General features: G+C 39.3%; 1 protein-coding gene across 1 annotated transcript; it reads right to left on the reverse strand.

Moving 5' to 3' along the window:
• Positions 1 to 4,184: 4,184 nt before the first annotated feature.
• LOC309687202 (HHIP-like protein 1) lies at positions 4,185 to 23,597 on the reverse strand. The gene is made up of 15 exons (XM_082501982.1): positions 23,196 to 23,597; positions 22,193 to 23,063; positions 14,059 to 14,323; positions 13,273 to 13,552; positions 13,030 to 13,155; positions 12,808 to 12,951; positions 11,194 to 11,306; positions 10,803 to 10,943; positions 10,585 to 10,659; positions 10,140 to 10,266; positions 9,779 to 9,924; positions 8,625 to 8,706; positions 8,103 to 8,185; positions 7,447 to 7,743; positions 4,185 to 5,773 (listed from the first exon to the last, which is right to left on the reverse strand). Exons 2-15 carry the CDS (start codon positions 22,496 to 22,498, stop codon positions 5,001 to 5,003), a joined length of 2,958 nt encoding a protein of 985 aa, XP_082358108.1. The 5' UTR covers positions 22,499 to 23,063; positions 23,196 to 23,597; the 3' UTR covers positions 4,185 to 5,000.
• Between the last annotated feature and the right edge of the window lie 519 nt (positions 23,598 to 24,116).

The following is a 24,116-nucleotide window of genomic DNA, read 5'->3' on the forward strand; positions in this document are numbered from 1 at the left end:
GGTAACTCAAATCAAACACCAAACCAAACAGACAGAGGCAAGAAAAACATAATGAGAGAAAAATGCTCCTAAGTTGACATCAAGCAACCGTCAGACACACACACACAGATATCTGAATCTCTTAGCTCATTCCCAGGTAAAAGCCATCGTTATCCTGATCCTCACTTTTTTTCATTTGAGTTTGATTTTCCAGCTCTGTCCAAAAAAAAAAAAAAAAGCCAAACTTGCCTTTAGAAAAGTAGAACTCAAAGGAAGTGCAAGAGGAGAAGAGACAGGCAATGAGTGATTAAAACAGTAATAAAGAGACAGTCGGAGGGAGCAAGAGATCTAAATTAGGAACAAAAGACACCGGAGGATGTGTGTGTGTGTGTGTGTGTGTGTGTGTGTCTGCGCTGATGTGGGCATTATGTGCACGCTTGCGTGTTTCTATGCAGTGTATCTTTACAGCCCCCTTGTGAAACCTCAGGCAACTTAATTCAGTGTTTCCAGTTCAGTCCTTTCCTGCTTTGCCTTCCTATTCTCTCAGTTATTTTAATATCTTTTTTAATGTAATGGAACTTAAAAGTGTATAAAAACATATATTATTGCTAAGAAAAGCGTAGGTAATCACATTAAACGGAGAAAACAACCATATTTTGTTGCTTTTGTTGTCTGGGAGGGTTTTCTCTGCAGTGATATTTACACCACGAGCTTTATTCCTGCTGGAGTGATTTACTGTAGATCGATAGGATGCTCTATCCGTTCCTTTTCGGTCTAATCCTGTTGAAGAATATCTATCGTCTTAATAAAACATAGATCCATTAGAGATAATTAATGTCACAGTTAAATCGGCTGCTGGCAAAGATTATCGTCACTCTGTATCATTTATTGCTTTTCCTATCTCTGAGCTTTTTAATCCAGTGTCCTTCTTAATTATCTTCTTTAGACTTTAGCTTTTCCGTCTCATGAACTCATGAGCTAAAGTCATGAGCACACGGCTTGACTGAGCACACTGACGCAACATAGAGCTAATTTCAAGACAGCAGAGGCGTTGCTGTCATCTTAACTCTGAAAAGCACGTTGTGCAAATGCATGCTTGAAAATGTTATACGCATGTGTCCATCTGACCACTGTGTGCATTTTTTTTATTTATTCATTATTTTTTACACAGGTGCACATGTGGTTCCCCTCTCCTGTTAATCTGGGTCAGCAGCAGACAAGCGATGATGAACTGCACAAGAGCTGCAGCTCTCCCTCGTGTTGATATTTCAGACTACATGGTGCTCTGTAACAAAACATCTCTTGTGCTGAAGTCTGAGCCACAGCTCTGCTTGTAATTAGTGGATGATTTATGTTATGTAATATAATAATAAATGCAAAACTTAGTGCATTACCAGCTCATTTTGGCCTCTGGGTATTACCTCTGAGATCATGGGGACACTCTGGTCTATGCTTTTATGCTTGGAAGTATGAAAAGGGGGTATTGAGCATGACTTGGTTGTCTCTTGGTTGCTGAGCTACTCTGGTGTGAATAGTTACGACTCTCCTACATCTAAGAGACTCCTTCCTGAGGCCATTGCCTAAAGTGTGTTCTGTCACCTTGCTTGGGTAAATAAGACAAAAATCCTGTGTCTGAAACAATGTCTCCCCTGAGACTTCAGTCAACACAGTATAGGACATTGCAAGCAGATGGGGCCAGCTAGCCTAAAGGCAGAGGGATAGAAAGAGAGAGAGACTTATAAGGATTTTAATTGTAAGCCTGCTAATGGTACAACCACTTTCATCTTCTGCTTTGGAATTTAGACCTTAAGACCTGCATACAGTACAATGTCACTCCCATTAACATCACCATATAGCCACTTCTAGTAGCTTCACTGTAAAAGATACATAAGATAATCTCTCACAACAGGGGCACCTCTGCCTTGCTTTACAGAGACGGACCTTTATTTTCGGAAAGTGCCACTGTCACGGTCCAGAGGACAGGATGCACACAGTCTTTGGAGGACAGATGTGAGTGATGATGTGAGAAACTAGCACAGACTGAAGACAAGGTGAAGTAGCTATATGGATAAATTAATTAATGTGTCATCGCTCTGCTCCGAGGGCCTCTGATGGTTTCTTGGAATTCATGGCTCGAGTTTGCCTCTGCCATGCATGACTGGGTGAGTTTATTAGGCGATGGATTGAAATAGATTGAAAAGTGCTCTACTGAGAAAAAAAATGAAAGTAAAAACAAATTTTAACAGTTGTGTGATAGTGCAAGCTAATGAAATAGATAACAAGGGAACATGGACTGTATTATTCACAGCTCCGTATAAAATTATACATGACTGCCTCCCTGTGGTCTGGAAGCAAAAGCAAGCTTTATTTAAATATGATCTTTTTTTCCTGGTGTTCTGTTTATAAATACTTATTAACAAAAGGGAGCTAATTCCATTTTTATAATAAAAATCATCCGTTGTATTGTTCTCAGGTAAACATTACACAACTCTGGTAAAAAAAAAAAAAATCTATAAATATTCAAAAGTAATTCATATTTAGTTTATTATTATTGTGATTTCACCCACTGACCACTTTATTAGGTACACCTGCTGAACTGCTGATTAACGCAAATCTCAAATCAGCCAATCACATGGGAGAAACTCATTGCATTTAGGTATGTGGACGTGGTAAAGATGATCTGCTGAAGCTCACACCGAGCAACAGCATGGGGAAGAACGGTGATTTAAGTGGCTGTGGTCGTGGGTGCCAGAGGGGCTGGTCTATTTCAGAAACTGCTGATGTACGGAGATTTTACTACATGACCATCTCTAATGTTCACAGAGAATGGTACGAAAAACAGAAAATATCCAGTGAGCAGCAGGTCTCTGGTTGAAAATGCCTTTTCCCAGTGAGAGAACATAGGAGAATGCCCACTCTGCATCGAGGTAATAAGAAGGCTACAGAAACTCAAATAACCAACAACATCTAGAAATGCAGCAGCCCACAGGCACGGCACCACACCCGATGCCACACCGGTCAGTTACAATTGTCATGGACTCACCAAAACTGAACCACAGAGGGCTGAAGAGACTTGACTTCTGGAACAAGACTAGAAAACTCAGAATTTGATGTAAACAAAATGTAAGCATGGATGTACTTGTATCAACAGTACAAAAGACAAACATGTCGGGTTCATATTTAAAGTCGATGTTTGTTTCCAGATCTGAGGAAAACAGTGTTACACTGCAACTAGGAACCGTAGAAATCATTTTAATCCAGATCAAGAAAAACAAATGAATTTGGTTAATGTACAGTGAGGCTAACCGGATTTCAAAAATATTGTTTGGAATCATGGTTTTTACTCTCAAAACATTTTGTTTTACATAGTGAAGAATTCTGTCACCTTCAGTTTAAACCACATCCATAGAGGCAACACAAGATGGTGTACTGCTTCTGTTTTCTTCTTCGTCACTTCACTCCTTAATTTGCCCAAATGCTGCTTCTCTCTGTTCATTCAGCCATCTGTTTGTTTGTTAATATGGGACTGTTTGTAATAACGCCTCTTTTACACTCTGCTGACTTTCATGTTTTAATGATTACACAAATATATGGAGTGAGAATGAAGGAAGTCAGACGAAGGAAATAAGACCAAGCCTTAGATTTCGTGATATTTAATTATAAAATTGAAATGTAAAGAAAATGTTGACATGTGGTGCATTCCAGCCCACTGAGTGTAACTCATCAACTCATCAGTTTTTCCTTCTGTCAAAATGTTGATGTGCGTGCACATAAGAAGGCTGGACAGCTGGACCTCCTCATCCCCAAAGCTAAATTCTGTTTAAGTGGAATTACTTATTATTTATGCAACAACAGATAATTATGGCCTATCAGGAAACAAAAAGATCTTCAATGTTTATTCCATCTGACCATAAAATGTGTGGATGTTTATTTGGGGCCACAGAAAATATCTTTACGGTCAGTAAGGACTGTTTCCACAGTTTCATCACAAACATTTTTACTTCCTGTTTAAGGTCTACGTGTAAGTCAAGAAAAGTCAGTGACAAATGGGTCAAATGCTCTGTAAACTGTCTCAGAAATTTCAGATTAATATATTACAAATCCTCATTGTTTTACACAACAAAGTGCTTAGAAGTGTTGCTGAAGCAGAATCAGATACTGTTCAATAAAATTCACTGACAGCAAATAAGAGACTTAGAAGAAAATCACTTTGCAGTAAACTTTATTTACATCACAGGCCCCCTGTGCCTTTAACATCTCTTTATGTAAACCTGGAAACATTACATTCAATCCGCAGAATGTCCAGCATTTCCTGGTTAAAGATAATTTTTTCATCTTAAAACTACATTCAACATGTTTCCATGTGCAATTTATTTAAAATCTGCCTCAGAAAATAAATCTAGTAAAATTATGCATTTAAAAAATGTTTGTGTGTTCTAGCAGGATTTTTTTTTTCTTTAAATGTCAAGGCACCTCCAAAACTCACTCAATCCACCAGTTTTTAGCTTGATTTGCATCATGAACATTATGAAACCATTAACTGCTGAGTACCAAAATTAATTTAAGTACAATACTCACAAGGGGTTAAGAAAGAGTCCCTTTTGTGAGCGGTAACACCGTGTTTATGTAATTATGGTTTAGATACTATGTTGCTGTTTACTATAATCATCATTGTTTCAACTTGTAACTGATTATTATCTTTACAACTGTGGATTCAGTGAGTTTAGAAGGAGCTACTTGCATATAGATCACACAAAGCCAGTGAAAAGTTGGATGCATGCTCTTCTTTTCCACTTCTCTCCAAGACGCAAATAGAGCAGTTTTAAGGTAACGTGCAGAAATGCAAAAGCAGGATAATACAAATTCTGAAAATTGCAATTAATTAAAAGTCATCCTTAAAAAAATGTGTGGGATCTAATAATCATTTATACAATCACTGTCTGTATGTGATAGTCCCATATATTTTTTCCAGTTTTTCCAGTTCTCCCAATGCTTTTCCCTTTCTTTTAACCAACTCCTTGCTAACCACAGATCACCCCTACATCTTCCGCATGTGAGCAGTTATGTTTCCCAACCCTGGACCTCTTGCACTCGAGCAGTGATCTCTCCCCACCTTCACACTCCACATCATCCAAGAATATCCTAACACTGTCGTCCGCCTCCCCCAGGACAGCCCTCTTCATCACTGCCAGGGCAGTCGAGAATCCAAGCTGACGACACACGACACTACCTGACTTGATGGTGAAAAGGTCATCGCACACTGTACCCCACTGGCCACGGATGAAAATTTCCACTCTGCCTCGATCTGGCAAACCTTCGGCGCTTACAAGTCGCACTGAGCCAACCCGCAGCCTCCACCCTCCTCTTGCTTTCTTGTAACCTTGACCTCTACCCCGTCCTCTCGACCTCTTAAACACTTGGTTGCCCTCTCCTGCACTTTCCAGCTTCTCACCAAGCCACAGCTTTTCCTCCTGTGTTTTAAGCAGCGTAGTGTTGATTAGTGGTCTCTGGGGCCTGTAGGATGGTACAAGGGGCGTCTGGTTGAAGTACGGTGGCCATGCTGTGGTCATCCTATGGTCAGGAGCTTTTGGATAGGGTGTGGAGATTAAAGTCATGTGGGGCTGCTTCAGCAATTTTGTGGATGGAGTGGTAAGGAGTTGTGGTTTGAAATATTGTGAGGTGGTGCTAGGGGGGTACTGAAGGGGTCTCCCATGTCTCCCTGATGAAGGTGTGGTGATGGTTGGGGTTTTTGCAATCCTAGATGAGTCTGCAGTCGTGGAGGTTGCGCGATAACCTGATGAAGAGACAGAATCACCCTTTTTATTTGTTTTATGAGGTGCTGAAACTAATGTTAATATAAAACAAGTTTGACATTTTGGGAAACAGAGGTTGTTTTGTTGTTAAGAATCAGATGCAGAAAAATCATATAAATAAGAGGATATTTTAGCGACTAATTAGCCTGCTAGGAAATGGGTTATGTGCAAAGTTAGCAAGTTAGCTAGCTATACTACTCATTACTACTCATTACTATACTACTATTTTTTCTATTATCATTTAAATAAAGTGTAAATACATCTAGAAAATTTCTGTATTCAGACAAAAAATGTAAAACCACCATTTTTTGGTATTTTATATATGTAGGTATTTAAATAAGATATCATGTTGTTAAAATGCTAGCTTTAGCTGTGCAGGTGGCTATATTGTAATATATATTTTTCATTGTACTATTTGACAAAGGAAAAATAGTATCAACCACAAAGGAAGGACGTAGACACAGACACAAAAGGATGAATGTCCAAACTGAGGCTGATGCAGAACAATTTATTCATAATAAATTATGCCAAAACACCTGATTTAAATTAAAGCAGTGCAAAAACCTAATGCATAAATAAGCACCATTTATCCTGCTTTAGCTTCTTGAACCAGCCAAAGAATAGCATGTTAGCAGGTCTGAAGTTGGGATTCAAAGCCAATTTAGTCAATTCCACGATACCTGAGTCAGGCAAAAGCTTGTGCAAATGCAAATGGCTTAGTCTGAATAATTAAACTTGTGATTAAAACTAAGCCAAGAGGGTGAGGCAGTAAACTCAGTTATAATTAAGATAAACAATAATTTTACAGCATTTTCTCTGCAAATTATGCAAATTATTTTCCATTCCCCATGTTTATGTTCCAGTGCACAGACTTGCTAAACTGTATAGACAGGTGAGATGCAAAAATGAATTCTTAAAAAGCTACTTATTTTTTGAATGCATATTGATTTAAGAAAAGTCACCTTTTGTTTTTTTACTCTGGTTTTTTTTTTTTTTTTTTTGCCATTTAGGTTACAGTATGGCTTATCTGCCTCAACAAAGTAGAGAAAATGTCCAAGGGGCATATTTATCAAACTTTTTAAATCATTTTATGTGTTATTTATTTCTATATAAATATTCACAATATTCTTAATCAGTTCAAAACGGTGTGTAAAACCAGTTAAAAGGCCAAAAACTATATAGCAAATTATTTAGTTGAAGAAAAACATAAATAACCCTTAAAACCAATTTAAATATGATTAAATCATAACATTTTAACATGACCTTTAGGAGATACTGCTGATACTTTTTGATCATGAGAAAGCCTGCATAGATTTTATAATTACCTTATTCCAAGAAGGTGTGATTCCCCCCCCCCAAAAAAAAGAAAGCTAAGCTAAATTATTAGCACTTAAGCCTAATTTGCAAAGGATTTTACTTAGAAGCAAACATAAATTTAGTAATTAAGATGTAAAAATGTGAAACAAAATCAGAATGTAGGCGAAGAAACCACCAGTTTTGGCGTTGCTGGCTTCTCCTCGTGCCACGGTGTGAACCAGTCTCGTGGACTTATTTTTAGTCTTAATAGTCAAATTAGTGGTTGGGTTAGCGGTTTGGCTAGAAACTGGGTAATCAGTGGAGCTAGCCTGATAAACGGGTACACCAGCAGGCCTACCAGTGGACGAGGTTGTGGCAGGAGTTGTTGCTGCCATCTGGACAGTTCTTGGCTTTACTGTTGTGGTCGACGCAGATTTTGTTGTGGTTTTGAGAGCCAGTGTTGTTGTTGGTAATGTTGTCTTTCTTGTTGTTTTTCTTGTTGCTGCTGTTGTTGGCGGTGGCTTTGGTTTTTTTCTTGTTGGCATTGGAGGTTTTTTTATTACTATTCTTGTCTTCTTTTTAGTTGTTGTAGGTTTTGTAGTGGTCGTTGTAGTAGGAACAGCTGTGGTGGTTGGTTTCTTGTTGATTACATACTCTGCAAAAAAGAGAAAAATAAAATAAAAAGAATTATGCAGTGCTAAAAACCATCCGTTGGATACCTGATGCAAGAAACTGCTTTGATTTGGTAGATTTATCAAATTTAAACGCTCCCATTAAAGTGAACAATCAAGAGACATCAAGAGAAGCCAAAAGAAACCACATGCATATTAAATAGCATGTTTTAACCATTTATTTACTGCTGGAAATGTAACTCACCAATTTCTAGAAAGAATCACTTGTAAAGTGCCTTGAAAAGCGCTATATAAATCCAATCCATTATTATTATTATTATTAAAGGTTGAAGCAGGGCAAGGAAATTCGAGAAAAAAACACCACTTTAAGACTTTCTTTTACCTTCTTTTGGGTGGAAATGAATTAGTTTTCCTTTTATCTTAACAGGTGAAGGCTTGATGCTACACTTTCCTGGTGGTGCTCTCCTGTTTCCAAGACAGAAAAGATTAGTACACATGCAATATTGGGTACTATAAGCACATATGTATCTTTTCATTTATTTTTTTTATGTTTTGTTTTTAATGGTGTTTAGCAGCTTCCACTTTAATTGTAGTGTGTATTAGTGCAGAGATACAGTCAATGAAGATAGATTAAATAAATAAGATTTAAAAAAATCTGTTTTTCTTATTTCTTTCTTTTTGCCTGGATTGGCTAGAGAGGGATGGAAGATGATTGTGCTCTGAGCACTTCTTTTAACATTTTAACATGTTGCTGCACTGTATTTTATTAGCAGCATTCCAACTCTTAAAACCTCCATCATATATAATTATTGGGTTCACACTCTCACACCTTAACATCACACATCCATGTAGTTTAATGAGCACTTAACTGCTGATGAAGTAAAGTGATGCATTGGCAAGTTACCTGGAAGGGTCCACTATCTTGTAGATAACGCCACCTCTTGCTGTCGCACTCGGGACTCCTGTGGCTAAGAAATACAGCTCACCTGGAAAAATTCACAGACGAAATGGAGAAAGAGAGCAGCAGGCAGAGACGGCAGAACATAAAAAGACAAACGGGGAGATTAAAAAAATAGGAAGCAGTGAGCAAGAAAAGAAGGAGATAAAAAAAGAAAAAAATTTAAACAACAGGAACAGAGGGAAATATTTATGATGACAACAGATGGGAGACAGAAATAAAAGAGGTACAAAAATAGCAAAATGGGGGAGAAAGAGAGAGACCAAAACACTACTCTGGGGAAAAATATTTTAAACTTTGCTTTAATCATTCGTCTCCAATTTGCTTCCTGAAATTATCAGGAAAGAAGAGAAATACAATTTTTTAAGACCAACACAAACCTAAACATTTCCTAACTTAGAAATCATGCAGTTTAGTAGTAATCTAATTTCATTAACAATAACACCAGTAAAAATATCCACTTTGGTACTTCACACTACATGTGTACTAGTTAGAAATAATTATTTCTTTTCACATTAAGCCACACAGACCAGGAAACCAGTAGGAAATCCTCTGGAAACCAAAGACATGTAGAAAAATAAATTGTATTTCCAGACTAGATGTTGAGTGTTTGCTCTTGCTATGTGAAATCAGTCCTAAAGAGGGCGCTACACCAAAAACATCTTTGATTGTTTTGGTTACTAAGAGACAAAACTGCCTGTAGTTCTCATGCAAGAAACTTACTTGTCTGCAAACATTCGTCAATTACTCACTGAGCAGTAGTAAAACTGTGAAATGTGCAACACAAACTGGAAACAGAAAAAAAGTTACACCTTTTTAATAGTGTTGGCTGCAGGTGTCACAAGGAGGGTTTCAGTGCAGTAGCCTACATCTCTTTGCAACCTATTTCACCAGCTGTCAGCAACCTCTAGCAACCCCAACCAGTCTGAGAATACACATTTTCCACAAGCAACTGGCAGCTGCCAGGGGATTCATGGACTGTTTCTAGGTGTGTGTGATTGGGGCTCAAGTTTATCGTTCCATTATAAATGTACCTAATTAAATAAGTGATGCAGTGTCTGGTAGCAATACATCAACACACCGACCCACACAGTTATTACCTGCTTCATCTTCAGCAAAAGAGATGATGTATTTATAGTAACTGTTGATAAGTTTGGGGAATCTGCAGGTCTGGTCTCTTCCCATGCAGATTTCATTGTACTGCCATTCACCTGTGGTAACGTTCTCCCTAAGAGACATCAGACGCCTAAACACAAACAGAGATACATATAATGTTTACGCATAGCAAGAGCTGTAGTCCAAAAGCTTCACATCAATGCATTTTTACTGTAAATTATTAAATCAACCCTGTGCAGAGCAGTTCAACAGCACACTGACTGGACACTGATTAGGTAGAAATCCACAAAAACAAAAAAGGCTACGAGTGTTTTCATTTGAAATTTTAATTTTACAAACACACACCCGCTCATGAAATCCCCAAAGATGTAGAGTCCGTTAAGGTTGGGCATCTGACAGCCTCTGTAGATGTATCCTCCTGTCACAGACTTGCCCAGCTTGTGTGGATAGGCAAAGATTGGCAAGACATCGTCTGCAAACACATAAACAAAGATCAGACCTCGTTTATTATTCAGTGTCACTGCTACATCATTGTAACAAACAGGAAATATACTGTACCCTGTAAGAAACCTGAGCTCGTGAAATTAAAGGACAATGAAGTTCCGTTATTTAAAATCTCTTTTGAGTTGACAACAGTTTTTTTATTCTATTCTAAGGAGGCTTTTACAGAGAACAAAGAGTGTGCTGTAACAATTTAATTTACAAATTAAATATCTGTATAAATATTAAATAATTTGGTTAAAATATACTTGTATTTATGGACTTTCAGTAACCCAGACTGTAGACTCACCGAGGGATGAGTTTTGACAGAGTTTACGATCGTAGCAGCTGAATCCTTCTTTGGCTCTCCAGCCGTAATTTCCTCCTTAAAAATAAGAGTTGACACAGTAAAATTACTCAGCAAAAAAGTTCTACAATTTATATGTATTCAAACGGTTTGATGCTGGAAAAATTGGAAATCAACATATTAGAAAAAGAAAATCATCCTTCAAACTACAATTATCATACCTTTAACAATGAGGTCTACCTCTTCGTATTTGTTCTGGCCCACGTCACCACAAAGCATCCTGCCTCTGCCTTCAGTGGTAACGGGGTCACCACGGTCAATGGAGCAACGCCACATGTTGCGAACTCCATAGGCATAAACCTCTGCAGGGAAACAAAGAAAGAAATACGTGGATGGAAAACACAAACAAAAATGACATCCTCTGTGAGGACGCACTTCTGACACGAACAGTCATTTTCCAGCTTTGCACAGAAAGAAAAACACAGTCCCACCGCAGTCCAATATTATGAGAGAAAAGCTAAGCTAGATTAGCATTAATAAGTGTGCCATTCAGCATCTTCAAAGTCACCAGACATGATCACAGTCTTCCACACAAACAGGAAATTCATTTACCCGGCCGTGCCTCCTTCTCGCCCAGAAATGGGTTGTCTGAGGGAATGCTGTACGGGGCACTGTTATCGTTGAAGTCAACGTCAACACGCAGCACCTTGCCGAGAAGTGTTGACCTATTAAACGTAACGACCAGACAAAAAAGGAAGAATGACTCAGAGTATCATAAAGACTGTGGTGACTGAATGGTTCAACCGTAAGTGTTTATTTAACGCCAGAAAAGCACGGTCAGATCTGTTTTGCAGTTCTGTTTGAATGAATCTGAGTAGAGAGTATAGCTCTGGACACTTCAAAATCCATCCTGCTACGTCTATCATGAACAATGGACAGTAGTGATCTGAATCCACTGGCTGTCATAACACTGACCATCAATGTGGGATAGTTTAGCATGAGCTGTTTCTTTCCTTCTCCCTACCTTTCTCTCCCTTGTTGTTTCATCTGCTTAGAAATGTAAGGAAAAGAGGAACTACCTTCACAAATGGGTGTAATTTCTGTATAAAGAATAATTTAAAACAAATATTATTAATGGCCTTTATGGCCTTTTTCCAGTGTCCACTTTTTCCAGTGTTTACCACCCTGCACTCACTCTCGCTCACTTTCTCTCTCCCCTCCACATTCCAGTGTGTGGTGGTCCATGATGTGTGTAGTGTGTCATGTCAATATTAGACTTGGCAGGCTGCATTCCCAGAAGAGCTACTACGGCTTGTCAAAAACAGCCTCAGGAAGAGACAAACGGCTAAATTGTCCATCTCTGGAGAAAAGGTGCTAACAGCTCTAAATGAAGTCCCAGTTTTGGAGGAAGTTTACTTGCTTTCTTGATACAAACATTAAAGATAGATCGCTATTTTTGTCAGCCCTAAAATGCAAACCTACCTATTAAATGTGACATTATTAGTGCATTTCACAGGATGAAGTATTGATTTACAAAACATGAGGAGCAATATTTGAACTCCCTGATGCTCTTTTCTATTGGCTGAACTTTGTGACTTGCAACCAAAGGTTTTTTGGCTTTATCTTTAATTTTCTGTGCTAAAAATTCAAAAATAATAAACTTCAATCAATGCAGCTCTCGGTATAATGATAAACCATAGAGGAGGAATGCCTATTTGAAGTGTTTTGTAAATTAAAGACTGAAATCTCCATAAACTGGCACAGCACAGAACCTGGCAGTTATCATGAATGATTGTTTATGACACGTGCAAACAAAGTTTTCACTCGTCACTTTGAAGAAATTGTTTTGAATTATAGTCTTTGCAAAACTATCATTTATAATGCCCTCTGTTCAATGCAGAAACGTTCCTCATAAATGTGATCCTTTTAATTAGATTTGATTTGAGAGGAATTTAACTATCTGGAACCCATTTTTGGCAGGACTCTCTGACGCTTTACCTGCTCCGACTCGACTTTGGTATTTTGTTTATCAAGTCAACATCTTGACAACGTCATGAGGCCTCGTGAAGATTATAAAGATGAGCATTCTTCACAATCACAACTATGTCTATTATATTTGCGTGTTATTTGAGATTTCACATCTTCTTTAACACAAAATGTGAAATCAACATTGTGGGTCTATGCATGCATCCAAACATGCAAACACATTAGTTAAACAGTACTGACTTGTTTTGTGAATTGCCAAACTTTCCAAAGGGATCTCCAGCACGGCCACCGTCACCTATGAAGATGTACAGATACCCATCGTGACCGAAAAGAAGCTGTCCTCCATTATGATTGGATGCTGGCTCCACCACCTCCAGGATGGTTCTACAGCAGGAGAGATGAGAAGATGATGAATGTATTTGTGTCATTTAAGACCATGCAAGGACCTACTAAATACAGCACCTCTCAGAAGAATGGTCTAGTTGATTATCATCATGTGCTGATACTGTGAACTCGCTGATTCGTATTCGTTCCTCCTTCTTAACAGACACAGAGTAGTACACGTAGGCTTTTCTGACAGTGGTGAACCTGTGAACGAAACAGAAGCTCAATGGAAATGCTGCATTTCACATTTTGGCACAATGAATTTTTCCTTTGAAAACTAAATGTTGCTATTTAAATGTGTATTTTGATTGGAAAAAAGACCTAGGGTGTAAGGCTATGCAGAGGAATCCCCTCTCGTCTCCAGCCCACGGGGATGTGAGGACGGCTTTAGTCAGGTTGAGGAAAGGTCGATCGATCCTAGAGCCGTTCGCCAAGTACACCCACACATAACCCAGCTGCTCCGCAACAAAAAAGCGATGAGTTCCATCATCTGCATGGATCATGGCCACAGGGTTACGGAGTCCATTGGCAACTTCCTGTAAGCACAGCTCCAAACATCCTTCGGGATCTTCATTTAGCAATCCCAGGTTAGCATTTAACTCTTAGGGTGGGGGAAAAAAGACACGGGAGAGTAGATTGGCATGTGTCTAATCACATGTGCAAACTGAGTTGCAATCAAACTTGCAGAGATTTGCACCAAATTAAAACTGTAATTATTTTACAGCAATGCACTGTACTTTCAGCTTCTGTTCAGGCAGTTACAAATCAATATGAAGAGCTCTTCCACCCACACTTTCTTTCATTGCAGGGATTTTCTTGGTGAGACAGTGCAGACACGGATATTTTCAAATTCATGCATGCAGTTCAGACTGTTTGCATCCATCATTAACATTCGTACTAATGATTTTAAACATTTCACTTTAAGCATGCTAGCTGGTTTGCTGATGTGGAGCATCATTTTGATACTGACGCTGACATTTAGCTCACAGATTGATGTGTTTAATAACAGCTTCAGAGCTATCAAGGCTGTATACTCTAGACCTTTTTCTGGGCTAGTTACACCGAGATGCATTTTTTTAACCTCTTCATACAACATGTAACTCATACCTGCATTTGTCAAGACACTAGGATAGCAATACTCTTTGTCCTTCAACACCAGAAATTCACAAAACCTTCTGTGATCTTCTTCAATTGTGGCAGTCAGGTTTGCAAACTGCTGTGAGTTCCCTACGTCCTCAAGCAGGAGGCTGAGCGTGTACCGGCACTGCCGCCAGTAGTCAGAGCAGTAATCCCCACAGAGTCCAGGTAGCGCCCTCATGGGTGTGTCAGCGTCCTCGGCATCATACAGGTGGGCAGCATATGGAGAACACTCCTTCAAAGGACAACAGATACCGTTTCATTACATATGATTTAAAAATGTAAAACTTTTTTGAGCTAATATCAAAGGTAGAGTTACAGAAATGTATGAGATTCAGTAATGAATCACTTAAATGGATTTGTGTATTTGTTCTTCCACAGCCTCTGGGCCTCATTTTGACTGGGCAAGCCTGAGATATATGCAGCCTGTCTGAGTGCGGCCTGGTATAAATGGATCCCAGGAAGGTCCACTCAGTTATTAAGTCACAACCACACTGTCCACACCCAGAATGGTGTGCCTTAGGCACAAAGAGCCATGGCACCCAAACCATCATCATGCAAACTGGTGCGCTTTCATTTGCCAGAAAAACCAAACTGATCCAGTAAACAAATCCCAAACAACAAACCAGCATAAGATTGGTTTGGTAGATCAAGAGTGTTTAGATTAAATTTGGTGTTGTTTCTTGTAAGGGCTCATAAACCTATTTTCACTTTGCAGTGAATTATTTCTGACATCAGTAAAGTTTTCCAAATAACTGTTTTGGTATTTAAACAAAAGTAAATATTTAAATAAATAAACATAAATAACGTTGCAAAAGATTTAGCTCATTTAGCACAGATCAGAACAGCAGATATGGGATATTTTTGTGTTGTTTCACAGTCTGACGCTTAATCTCAGCTGTTTTTATATATGGAGATTATTACAGTGATTATGTAAGTGGTGGATTTAGTTTCAAAAGCACTTTAAAAATTATGTCACTGAATAACGTCAACGTGGACAAAACGTGTTGTTTTTAATCCTGTCATCACAATGCCTCTTCTGGTAATTATTTGCTGTAACATTTTTGCAAGGACATTGGTAAATGAAGACATGTACTTATGTGTTTTTATCTAAAAGATTTTTTAAGTTTTTGTTGTCTTCATTGAGCCCTGGTTGAAAAATAGTCCCCAAACGATGGACCAATGTCACAGAAGTTGCCTGGACGTCTTTGCTTGACTTTCTAGTGAGAGAAACGTTTGTGTTGAAGGATTTCTTTTTGCAATCTCTTCCTTGATTAGAATGAAGCAAAAGCAGATATTCGCAAAAAAAAAACCTTCAGTGGTTTCTTGACCTCACAATCACAGGCTTTCTGGCTCCTTTCTTTAACTTTGCACTCAAACAATTGCATTTGATGCTGACACTGAATGCAGTGATGCAACAGCTGTTCGCCAAGTACACCAAGTACAACAGCTGTAAAACTCTTACCTTCAGCATTCAGATTTTTTTTTTTTAACAGTCTGGGTACATGTAGGAAAAGCCTCATTATGAGAAAAAGATCAAAGCAGTAACAAGGGAAATAAATGGGTGATGTCCTGTTAACTAGTGAATCTACATACTGGAAAATAATATAAACACCTGCCATTTGTTTTTTTGTTTTTTTGTTATATAAATCTGTTGCGCTTGCCTTTATTTGGTAAGACAAAGTACATCAGGTAGAAATGGATGAGCAGTAACGTATTTAATTATTTGTACCAGCAGAGCACTTTACTCCAGAGTTGTTAAAAGAAAGAAAAGATCCTGTAACTCAGTGCAGTCTGGGGCAAAATGTAAAGATTTTAAATTTATTTATTTTAATATAATTGTTTGATTTTTGTTTCTATATGCAAACCTCTATCTAATCTCTGTTCTATGTAGAAACAGTACCAACAACCAACTGTCTCTAGTTCAATTTTTCCAGTGGTACAAAAAACAGTTTTGACCAGGAAGATGACGCCAGAGTTTGAACAGTGTATTGTGGGTAATAACTGTTTCGTCATATTTACAATTTGGCAATCGGGCAAATATAAGCATTTGGGTATGTAGATATTTATTACTGCTTTATTACAAGTATAGTCAGCCAGACCTTGACCAGCTGTGACCAGAACTTAAAACTTGACCTTGATTTTTATCCTAATTACCACCTGTAAGACTACAAGGCCGTCTTTTGTGTTTGGTGTATATTCCTGTGAGCAGATTTTTTTTAAGTATTTAGACCACAATTACACACATATGGACAAACTCACAGTGTCAGTAGGTAACATGACTCAAGCTGTAGCCCACACTAAAATGGATATGTTTAAATATAAAGGTGTGACAAATCGATTACTATCAATACTTTTTGGACACTGTTTTGTCTGTTTTTTTACTGTATCACATAAAATGTTTCATCACAGTTGCTGATCATACAGTAGTCCATCAAACTTTACATTTCTGTGTCTGTCTTTGTCTTTTAGGGCACAGATGGCTTAAACTGCTGTTCCATCCAAGTGTTAACTGAAACACTGACTTTTATAAATCACAGAGAACGGGGAGGTGGGGAGTTTGGCAAAAACAGTCAACGCAGACTCTTGTTGAACATCTTGATAGTACTACTGTGGAAAAGATCAGAGTGTTCTCTGAAAGAGATTTCTCTCTACTGGGCCAAACAAAAGCTGTGTTCAGTCTGAGATGCTGGAACTGCTGATGAAAGCAGTAAACAGGCATGTGGGGCAGATGCTACGTTCAAGGAAAAATGTATAAGTTCAATAAGGTTATGAAGGTATAAGGTTATGAAGACGTTTTCTTTGCTTGAAAATGAGAGACATGTGTTGGCAAAAAGGCAGAGCAAACTGCAAATACTGCACATGATCTTTTGTTTGACCAAGTCATGCTGAAATCCCAGCCATTGTCCTATTTTGGTTCCACTATGATAGGGTAGAAATAAGGCATGCAGCTACAAGCAGCTGTTTCTAACAACGCGACCACTTCAAGCTGCTATAATTTGGTGTTTACGCCGTCAAATTCAGAATAGACTCAGATTTTATTCCTGTCATCTCACATGCTCCAGATTCTCCACTGACTGCTCCACACGCTGGTGTTTTATTGTAGCTGAGAGACAAAAAAGAGTCATGGTAAACAGATGAGAGGTAAATGTGTGACCCTGTCTGAGGAAATGACACAGGCTGAGTTTTTAAACTGAGAGAGCAGTGTGAAACAGCCAGACACATTGCTTTTTTTTTTCTTTTTTTTTTTTGGCCTGTCCCGTTTGGCTCTTTTGCCATCAGAATTGTTGTCTAAAGGCAAAGAAAGATGCCCAACGGATTTACTTTACCAAACTGACCATCCCAGCCTTGCCGTAATGGTCCATTTGATTCACCTTTTATTGTTTATTTTATTTTCACTTACTGAATACGGGACAGACTTGACTGGGGGAAAGAAGGGGAGAAAGAAAGAGGGAAAGAGAAACAGCTGAGAAGAGGGACGGGGGAGAAGGGCAAAAGACAAAAACCAACAGAACGGGCAGAGAAAAAAAAAATGCATATATCAATCACCTGGATCACCTGCTGAGAAAGAAAAAAGAAAGCAAGCAGAAGAGAACAAGAGTAATAGAATAAACAACATCACAATGATATATGGGAATATGACAGTAAATACTAAATGTTAAACATTATTGTGCAGCACATAAGATCAACAGAACACAGTGTGCTTTGAGGTAGGAGCCAAAAAGGGTGTAGTTTGTGGGTGTGATCACCCGTGTGTACACCTGTGAGCATGGACGCGCTTGTTTTTTGTTTTTTTAAAAGGTTCCTTCATGTAATAATCTGCTAGAGGGTGTGGGGGGGCCACAGCCCCGTCCTCCAGGGCGTGAAGCAGGTGTGGAGGAGATCAAAACTCCAGACATCCAGAGGCCCCCAGAACACAAGAGACCAAGGAAGACCAACAGAGGGGCAGCTGCGCCACTGTCCCGGTAAGAGCTGAGGAGAGTCCTAGATGAGGGCTCACTCAGCAGCCGCGGAGCAGAAGCCAGGGGGAGTTGCAGTGACGCGCCCATGAGCTCCGCCGGCAGCCAGCTGTGCCTGAGTGACCGAGCCCCAGGCCGAGAGGCCGGGGGCACCCCACCTCCGAAGTGGCCCGAGCGAGCCCCAGGCTCCAGGCCCCGATAAGCGGCCGCCAAGGAGTGAGCCGGTGTGTACCTGGACGCCCATCCCCGGACACAAAGAACCACCAACGCACCGATGTCTGAGGGGGTCCGCCACTGGCAGGGGAAGTGGTGGTGGGGGGAGATAGGCCTCCAAACCTTGGAGGGCCTGAGATGTCCCCAGAGAGGTGGCGCCTGACACCCAACCTGACATATAGACACAGACATACAGGCACACACAGATACAAACATCCATTCCCACCCTCATGCTCTCATATGCACTTACTCCACACTCAACCAACGTGGAGACAGACATAAAGAGACGTTGTACACAGCCAGACACATTGCTACCGTACTAAAAGCTTGCTTATTAAAAATGCAAGAGGGAAACAACTAATCTGGACTTCTGCTGCTTGGTGCAGTGCTCACTAAATGTTTTTTATCCTCAAACAGCCCCTTTATGGGTCTTGTTGAACTGAGGGTGCTGCTAATGGTTTATTTGATGACAAAATAAATGAAAACCCATCGAGAAAGCCACGTGAAAGCAGAGCACAACTATAACACACAAATGCACACTCTTTTCAAGGGCAACAGAATGCCCTTGAAATTATCTCTATGTCTGTTTTTATTATCGTTAATTCATTTGTTTTTCTCTTTTCTTTATGCCTGACATTATCTTCACTGATTTTATTCATCTCTTCTTATTCCTGTGCTTTTCTTCATCCTTTTTCTCTCTGCTCCTCTTTTGCAGCAACCTGATATATCCTGGACCCCTGGCCTGAGGAGGAAATGGTTGTTTGTTTGGTCAAGTAAGCAAAGAACAATGACAGTCTTCCTCCCGTCTCCCTGACTCACACACACACACTCATTTCCCACTCTGTCTCTCTCTTTAATATGTGTCTGCCCGTCCCTCTCTTCACGCTGTGATTGATATCAGTGCTAGGAAGCTTCCGTTCTGCAGCTGGAACAGACGGCTTCAGTGTATGGCTTTTGCCCTGGTTAAGTACCCTGGCAGCGGGGTAACCTGACCGCCTCCCGGGCCTCTTTCACCTCAAATTATGAACTTGGGAGCCGAAAAACCACAGAGCGGACCATCATCATTGAAAAAGGTTTAAAAAGTACACAAAAGCATCAACATACCTCAAATGGAACCAAAAATGCATTCTTTATTTTTAACATAACTTTTCATATAAAGCGCTCATGTAAATGAGAGTTTCTTTAAAGGCTTTTTGTTGCAGTCTACACAGCACATGTGTATCATGCTAAACTTTTTGAATGTATATTTCGTCTGAGCTCCACCTATATCCAGCAGTTGTAAATGGTGCGTGAGTCGCAGCTCTGCAATTTTACTTGAGATCCAGCCTGCACTGCTTGGTAAGAACCACATCAGGCTATAATTACCACAATAACATAAGTCTATATTTTTGGACGATTCGTCACCATCTTTACATAACGTATGATGTATGAAACTGCCGGGAAGCCGCCAGGTTTGTTAGTTTTCATTGTTTCCTTGTTGACATCAAAAATTAAAGTGTTATTTATGGTAAAGCTACCCACCCGATTATTTTGGCTTCTGCATAGTGAAGCTTTTATCTCAGTTATACGGCCATGACCAAATTTGTGCTGCACCTATCATTTAATTTGTGCTCTGGATCTGCACGTAGTAAGCGTCTGAGCTGCAAAGTCAGGGCCTAATTATGTCATCAGTGAGTGGGAGTGGCTTCAAGGGTTATTCCAGGAAGGGAGGGGCTGGATTTCAGCACTGGGATCTGTTTAAGATTAAAGAGCTGAAAAAGGAAACTAAAACACATTCACACTAAAATAGAAAAACTCGTTAGAATAAAAAATATCCAAAACTATTAACAGAGACTAAAAGTTGAGTATTTATTTTATTTTATGTTCTGTTTTGCCATGTTCACTTTATTATTAGTAGTATCATCATCATCATTAACTATTATTTAAAAAATGAATTTCCTAAATATGGGATAAGGAAAGTATTTCATATCTTATTTTTATCTTATTTTTTATTAAACTGCATTGCAAGAATAACACAATAATGCATTTGGAAAGTTTTTTTTTCATGCCAAAATTGTATGAGTCAATGCTTTTTAAAACAATATAAGTTAAAGAAAAAAAAATATTATGTTCACCTAGGGATTGCTGGTTCATTTTTCTACCTCTGCCTTATGGTCTCTCTGCTGTCATTAAGTGAAATTCAGTTGTTCCCCTCCACACCTAATGTTGGCACAGGCACTTCATTCAAATATTGCCAAGTCTTCTGATGGCGTAGTTAAAACCTTAATGCATATTTTTGTGAGATTACTGGAAAAGTGAATGTGCTGTTAAATTGTTCTGCAATTTCATACAGCTGTTCTGGTTCAAACTCTGGAGACTGGCTGTCTTATGCTTATGTCTGTGCCTCATCTGAGAAACTAATGTTTTCTGGCACATAGTTCACGCTTACTTGTAACTTTACCAGATAAGATGACACAGACTGTTTTTCTTTGACCTCTTTTTCATACCAAGGCTGCTACCTGGCTGGATCTAAACACGTTAACTTTAGCCATAGCGCCGTCACCTTTATTGGCTTCTTTAAAATGTTCATGTTCAGCTGGTGAGGGTGATTTAAGTGTCTGATTAGGTCTCTTGCTAAGAACATTTGCCGATTCTGTCCCAATTTACTTTGCCAGTTTTGTGTTTTCCCTACTCACAGTAGAACTCGCAAATGGCCACAGCCAAATGCTAGCAGGTGGCTGCATGAAAAGGACCAGCTCACATTTGAATGCACGTGAGGCTAGCCAACAGGTCACCAGTCAGGACCAAGAAGACTGCAAATTATCAGATTTCCAGTCAATCAGTCCATTTCAACTTTCTTGGCTTTAAAAAAAAATGATGACAACTAATCTGTGATTTGTTTAGTACATGTTTGTGAACAGATGACCATGCAACATCACCTCCATGGACCCAGACATTTTGTGTCTACATCAAATAGCAGGATTCACTGGAAGAATCCACAATTTTTACAAGCCTGAACATCATGTATCAGGTAAGAAGTCCAACCAATGGCGCGTTTTTTGTTTTTATTCAACAGGTGTCCCACTCCATGCACCTTAGTTGGTGAAGTTGTGGCAGAAATTTTTGGATATCTATGTTTTCATTCAACACCCATGTGTACTGTCATTTCATCAAGAAGAAAAGTTAGCAACAATAAACTGAACGGTTATGCGGTACAGTAAAGGAATTACTAACATATTTTTTGAAAAATCCACCGTAGTGTTATATGAACATTTAAATCAGGCCAGATGTCTGATACACACCACTCCATGGGTTGCATCAGACCCTACAATAATACAAATTAAACAGAGAAAACCTCACCAATCTTATGACCCCCATGAGCAGGTGCTCTGGTGACAGAGGGAAAGAAAACCCATCGCAATCATTCATCTTCAACTCTCTTAGCAAAAGGCAGCCTGTTCTTGATTTTGGAGGGTTTATTTCCACTGGATGATCCTTTGGGCTTTATATTCACCATGTTCAATTTACACATCGGTTTGGCTTTTGGTATGAGTAACTGCTGTCTAAAAGCATCATGTATTCATTAAACTGTTAAAATATTTTGTTGGTTCTCCTTTATGATGAGCTTCTTACACATGACTAAACACACTTATATCTTCCTGTTGGAAATATGTAGTAGAATTTATTACCTGCTAAAACAAACCAGAGGGGAACCTGCTTTAATTTAAATGTAAAAAGTCACAATTGTGATGCTAGATTAGAGGACAGCATATTAAAATAAAATAATAAATAAAATAAAATAGCATAATAAAATCTAGTTATTATACACACAGTGGAAAACATGAGTTTGAATTCTAAACTGAACATGTGTAACACAGTCTGATTTGAATATTTGTACCTATACTCATCAAATCAAAGAGATCAAATCAAATTAGAATAAATGTTTCTCTTACCTGGCAGAGGATGCTGCGTACGTATTTGCCACAGGCTGCATAACCTGAATGGTCAAAGTTTTCCATAATGTTGTAAAACCTGCCCGATATCTCCTCATCTTTTTCCACATCACAGCACCCAAACTTGGAATACTCCTTGCAGAAGGCCAATGGCTGCCTGGGCTCAAATGGAGGCTTGTAATCCAAACACTGAGGGTGACAGCTCCCCCACCAGGTACGGAGGAGCAACAGCAGGATGGGGAGAAGGTGGTGAGGGGATGTGTGCTGCAAGATGCATCTGGGGACCAAATTGCAGGTCTGTATCATCGTGCTGTAAGTATACGCTCTCTCAGTTCTGGATAGTTTGTCTCTTGACCCAATATTGTAGTAAATGAAGTCAGTGTGAATGTGGTATTTGAGTTTAGAAAAGGTAAGAAAAGGAAATGAGTGTACAGGTTACATCACGTCTATAAAGCGCAAATATGAAACTGAAAGTTAAAGTGGAATGTTTGATGTTTTCATTTGGTGTGCTTGTCTCTGCAGATTCAGGCAGCCATCAGTGAGCTTATGTCTAGAGGTGTGAATGTGTGTATGAAGTGACCCTCCATCACAGCTGCCTGCCAGCTGGCCAGAAACCTACAAAATACTCAGGATAACTCCAGTTAAATCTAACTCACACAACACACTCACATGGTAGGCTAACCTCAAGATGTGTGAGACAAAAATGAGGTAAAATATAGTAAATCTGATCCAAGATCCAGTGAATTATTTTATTCAGGAGAACTGCAGAGCAGTCCTGAAGGTCTGTCCAAGCAATGTCCCAAATTTCTGTGATGAGAAGAGTTTACTCAGTCATATCTGCATAAACACCTGCACGTCACAGCAGAAGCTCCTGAAAGAGATAAGGTTCCCGTCACTGAAACTGACCATCAATCACATTGCAACTTATTCTCAAAAATAAGTTTGTTGGTGCACTAAAAGCAAATAAACAAAAGTACTAATCTTCTTAGAAAGAGGGACTAACCTTACGAAAAGCAATCGAAAATGCTGCACCCTCAGCCACAGTTTCTGAAAAATATTTACTTCTAGCTTGAAGTCACTCGGAGAGTCTCTGCTCTGTGTTTGGTCTGGACGTGCTCGTTTGCAGAAGCCATAGGTACAGACAGACAGCAGAAGAAAGTGAGAGTGAGAGGTCCTTTCATTCAGACACAGCCACGCTGCAGCTTTAGCTGAGATCCCTCCCTCATTGCTTCTTTCCTCCTCCCCCTCCTCTTCTTTTCATTTGCTTTTTCACTCTCCTACAAAGACACATGCATTCCTTCCCATAGCATGCGGTCCATATTGCCCTGAAGTTGCAACTTTCTACCTCTTCTTCCTCTGAACTCCCCCACCTTCAGCATTCCCAGACCTCCTCTCTGTGTCTAACAGTTCCAGACAGACTTACTCACACTGGTGAGGTCGAGTGTGTGTGTGTGTGTGTGTGTGTGTGTGTGTGTGTGTGTGTGTGTGTGTGTGTGGTCAGATGAACTGAGACGTGTGCTGGAAGCAGAGACCAATGGATTCTCCAGGCACTATTCCAAACCTGAATCTTATGTTTAAGAGCACAACTGGCAAACATTTGCAACTAATTTGTTTGAATACTTTTAGTTGAATTATAGCTTCTTCCCAAGTCAGAAAATTAAAAAAAAAAAAAAAGGGGGGGGGGGGGGGGGGGACAGTTAAGAGACCTTTAAACTTCTTATATACAATGTTTCTCTACTTTGACTTGCTTCAGATTTATATAATTTATATTTTAATGCATTATAATCAGCACAGAGAACATGACTCTTCAGGTTTTTGCAGCTCATTCTTTTAGTTTGAGATCAAACACTTTACCGTCTTTACCGGGATCCAAACAACACAGTGCTACAGATTGTTCAATGACCCCCCCGGGCAAACTCATGAT

The sequence above is a fragment of the Aulonocara stuartgranti genome (assembly GCF_965226115.1).
Source record: "Aulonocara stuartgranti genome assembly, chromosome: 14".
NCBI lineage: Eukaryota > Metazoa > Chordata > Actinopteri > Cichliformes > Cichlidae > Aulonocara > Aulonocara stuartgranti.